Source organism: Alligator sinensis, unplaced genomic scaffold (genome assembly GCF_000455745.1).
Source record: "Alligator sinensis unplaced genomic scaffold, ASM45574v1 scaffold360_3, whole genome shotgun sequence".
Taxonomy (NCBI): Eukaryota; Metazoa; Chordata; order Crocodylia; family Alligatoridae; genus Alligator; species Alligator sinensis.
The window spans coordinates 826,524-831,320 of NW_005841977.1; the positions used below are offsets into that span (position 1 = coordinate 826,524).

The following is a 4,797-nucleotide window of genomic DNA, read 5'->3' on the forward strand; positions in this document are numbered from 1 at the left end:
GTGGCTGTGATTAGCACTGGGGAGGAAGAACCCAAACATTTTTAAGGCACCTGTCACCATGGCCTCCAGAACCATCAGGCATACATACAGTACACTGTAAAAATGATGCATTTTGCAGTTCTATTTTCATTTGCTTCCCTTGCTCCAAGTTCTTTAGTCTACAGAATACATAATCCTGGGCACTTTACTACTCTTATGGACTGAATAATTAGAGTGGGATTTTTATTAAATTGAAGTGGTGAAGAAAGAGAGAGGGAGAAAACATGTTATGACAATCTCTTTATGAATTGTTGTTGCTAAAGTTGAAAGCTTATGGCCTCTGTGGTTTGGATGAACTCAAATATATATACATGGGATATATGGAACTTTTAACCAAAAATCCCTGGTATCCAACTAACACATTCTGTCTGCTGCAAAACTAGGGTTGCAAGTAGCATCATAGACCATGCTACTAGATGGGACATCCTGACCACACCCTGCATGTGCTATCAGGGCAATAAATGTCCTCAACAGTACATGCTGGAACACAATGATACCATTACACAAGACACAAAAACAACAAAACAGGCCCTGAATTATATATGGGAAGTTCTAATGGAAGAAATCCTTAGACATGCCTTTTTGAAAAGCTAATAGCAAAGGACCTGATCTTATAAACACTCAAAATCTGGCATAATGTATAGAATTTTATCGAGTCCCATTGATATTAGTGCAACTGCTTGTAATACTAAGAACTACACCTACTAGTTTTGGCAGAACTGAGCCCTGCTTCAGCAGTTCTAAAGGCTTCCTTAAATTGATAGCATGCAGTTTAATCATCCTGTTAGCCAACATTTGCAATCTGACAGATTGCAAGAGTGGCATATACAAACCTTGAGAATAAAGATATACAGGAGCCTAGCTCATAGTAGTCCTAATGCCCTTATACACATGCACACAAATCATGAAGTCCAAAAAGGGGGAAGCTAGTGGAGCTATGCTGTAAAGTTTTAGAGGACTGGCCCTTAGGTGTCTGTAGCAGAGAAATGGAGAGTTCCAGCAATCACTGCATCTTTCCTAAGACAGCCTTGAAATCAGGTGGTTTTAAAAACTAAAGATTATTCTTTAAATAAAAGATCTCAAATCTAGTGTTCAAACTCCTTAACATACATTGCTTAGCATTCACAGACACTGGTCTTCATTGGTCTCCAAACTGAAGTCCACAGGAAGACTCTGGGTCAGGCTAAGAACAAAATACTTGAGAGATGGTAGACTGCTAGAACTGGAAGTTGGAAAGAAACTGTTTCTCCTCAGACTGTCCAGTTTTATATAATTAGCTTCACTGTCTCCCTTGTACACTCAGGTGCTCTTTTGTTGTAAAACCTTTATATACCAGTAGGGGAATCCAAATCATTTTTGTATTTGGCTGCAGAGCTCAAGATTCAGTGAATGGCATTTAGAATGGCTGTACAGACTGGATTTCTTTTTCCCCCCCCACATGATTCATTTAAGGAAAGAAATGAAGCTGTCACGGTCTCAAAATTACTCCCACTTTTGTAAAGACTATTGCCACTATTCAAAATTGCTCAGCTGAGTATATAGAAAAAGTGTTTAATGAAGTTGTCTTCACAGCACAGTAGCACTCAACAATGAAACCATTACACACAAGAGTTTTCCCTTCGTTAGCCTTCAACAGTGAAAAAAAAATCCTGCTAAAACAAAGCCTGAACATTTATTTTTCTTTTACCAAATGTGTAAAATCAGCCAGAAGCAACATTTTGATGCATTTTAAAAACAGACACATCAGCAAACAGACAGAGTGCTCAAAAACTGGTGATAGGAGTAGGATGAAAATATAGCGTAGGACAAAAATTGACGCAGTATTGTATAGTATCACTTCCCTATCAAGAAGAAAAGCAATTAAAATATCCCAGATTCCTCAGGAAGCTTAAGTACTTAAAAAGTGACCAGCGGTTTATCACTGTTGTGTACAGCAAAATGATTTTACAGCAGTCAAGAAAATGACTGAAAGCTTTTCTTGACTATCTATGATTGGGTGTGCATGTGCATGCGCACACACACCTAGAACAACAGGATGCGTCTAATATTTCACATGAGCATCCTAGGTAAGGCCACCGGATTATATATGCCTGTGATTACTGACTCCCGATTCTAGTACAAAGTCAGAGGATGGAAAAAGGAAGAATGATTAAAGGGGTTAATTTCTAGTTAGGGGTACAGAAGGCTGATTCTTTATAGAAAATAGTGCTATATATTTTCTAAATGAAACTTTAATTGCTAATGATCCAAATCCGACAGGCTTCAACATAAAACATTTATACACATTTAAGCAGGAAATCAAGGGACAGAGTGCACAGGGAGTGGAAAAGTTTCATCATTCTGACTGAAAAAAGTAGTTCTTTAGATCCCTGTTGACACTCTGCATGCCCCATTTAAACATCAGCCATGTTAAAAACACCTTCAAAGCAGACATGCTTAGCTAGACGCACTAGCAGCTAAGTGGTTTAACTTTAGGTTGCTATACCGCAGCATGAACAGTATGCTACAATATGCTTTTCCAGACACATGGGAGAAGGTAAATGAATAAAGACAGAGTTAGAGAAGAGACATAGCTGGAGTGGAGCTTGCATGCAGGATTTGCCAGGTAGTAATTTCAGCTACAAGCAGCCTGCTTGACTTCAAGGTTGATTTTATAATTTGATGGAATAGTTCAGTGCATTGTAAAGGTACTTGAGAGTGATGGACTCAGAACAAACTGAAGATGCATTTAAAATAGACTGGATGTAAAGCAATAACTATGCCTGCTCCAGAGAACCTCTTCCATTTACCACAATATACCTAGCAATCATATTTTGCTACCTTTTTAATAAGTTATCCCCTTCCCTGCCATTATCTGGAAAACTCATACAAAACATGAGCCATTAGTGACTATAGACAGAAAAACATTTTACTTCCTCACTTTAGGGGAAGGAGTTTTGAGAGGCAAGTATGACTTTTAGCTGGTGTCTTTTTCAGCAGAAATTTTCTGCTTACTATTACTGCTTAAAATGAGGGTCTAACAACATGTAATGGACAGGTAATCATCCCCAAAGGACTCTGTTAAAGTATCTCAACCCTGATTTGCAACCTGCTTCCTACCTAGCGAGAGGTTTAAACCCTTCTTTGGCAGCAATTATCCATCAGATTCTTTGACAAATCTGAGACGGCAATGCCTACTGGTTGATCGAATGGGACCCCTAAATTCAGAAAGCTGCTCTACAAGACCTGGCTGCAAAACACAGGAACATAAATCCATTTCACCAGCTTGTCCCAAGGAACAAGCCGCTGGCTGCCTTAATTGTTATTCAGAAGCCTCGTTTGCCTCACAGGCAGCATCCCACAAGGTTGCTGTTTGACATCGGATGGAAAATACAAGAGAACATTTAGATTTTTTTTTTGTTTTAAACAAAAAATGCCTCAACAACCTTAGTCTCTTATAAAGGTTGACTGTTTATAGAACTGCATCTGTTCCCAGAATCAGCAATCAGGTCTCCTTCTCAAAGTGCATGAAACTCTCATAGTTTCCCCGACTGCGAGGACCACAGTAATACAAACAATTTCATCAGAGATGCAGCCCTCCCAGGGCTGACTGCCAAGCAGGCTCCTTCACTCACAGGACTTGGGGGTTTGGCAGGGGAGACCCCGAAGGGCTACAGGAGCATCCGGCAGAGAAGAGAGCGCATTTTAAAGTGGGCTCACGTCTCCTTGCTCCCGGCCCCAGTCGAAGCTCGCCTCCCCGTACCTTCCTCGCGCTCACCTCCGGCGCTCCGCGCTTCTTCCCTCTCGTTTCGAGTCCCGGCAGCTAATGCAGTCGGCGGAGCCAAGTCGGGCTCCCAGAAGGATTTTCCCAGCAATGCTGAAGACAGCCCGAGATTTGTTTGACAAGCGAGGAGACTTAAACCACAAACCAGCCCTGAACTAAGGGGGCACGGAGATGCAAACGCCTTTGGCCCACCGCGCTGCCCAAATCTGACAGCCAAGAAAGGTGCCCAAGGAGGGCGGTGGGTGCCGGGGCTCCTGCGCGGAAGCGGGCTCCCAAGTCCAACGCGGGGAGGGACACACGATGCCCACCTCTGTGCCTGACCCGGCCAACCCTCCCCGCCTGGAGCGAGCCCCCTCCCGCTGCCCGGCCGTCAGCAATGGGGGAGCGGGGCCGCGTGCTGCCCCTCCTGCCCCGCGCACCTTGTAGACCTTGCCGAAGGCGCCGTCGCCCAGCTCGCCCAGGATCTCCCACACGTCGCTGGGGTCCAGGTCGCGGCGGACGTGCTCGTACTCCTTGGAGCGCCGCTTCTCGAAGGTGGAGAGCCGCAGCATGCGGCGGAAATTGGCGAACGCCATGAGCGGCGGCGGCGGCAGCGCCGAGCGTCCCGCGGGAACGTTCCACCGACCCCGCCCCGCCTCCGCGTTCCACTAGGGGCGGGGCCTCGTTCCATGAGCCCCGCCCCCCGGCGGCCGCGGGAGGGCCTGCCCTGGACGGGGGGCGGCAGAGAGCACGCGGTGCGTGGCGGGCAGCACCGAGGTGGGCTGCACCGATGCACCTATTGGAGAGGGAGGTGCTTGCTCACCGGCCACCTCTTTATGGGATCACAATCCACCTCCCCAAGTCACTGGGAGCTGCCAGTGGTCCAGCTCCTGCAAAGGGTGACCTGACTTCAGCAGGCCCCTCCAGTGCTTAAAGTGATGCAGATGCATTGATTTATGCTCAGATCAAGCGTAGTGGCCTCTTAACCTGGCAGGGGAAATACCATGGACTTGTGT

General features: G+C 45.5%; 1 protein-coding gene across 1 annotated transcript in view; it reads right to left on the reverse strand.

The window, feature by feature from the left end:
- Window positions 1–4,408, reverse strand: part of STK10 (serine/threonine kinase 10) — a 77,033-nt gene extending 72,625 nt beyond the window's left edge. Inside the window, exon 1 of the mRNA XM_006021060.3 lies at window positions 4,222–4,408. Within this exon, the coding sequence (XP_006021122.1) occupies window positions 4,222–4,377 (156 nt within the window). The 5' untranslated portion in view covers window positions 4,378–4,408. The remainder of the gene's footprint in view (window positions 1–4,221) is intronic.
- Window positions 4,409–4,797: the final 389 nt, after the last annotated feature.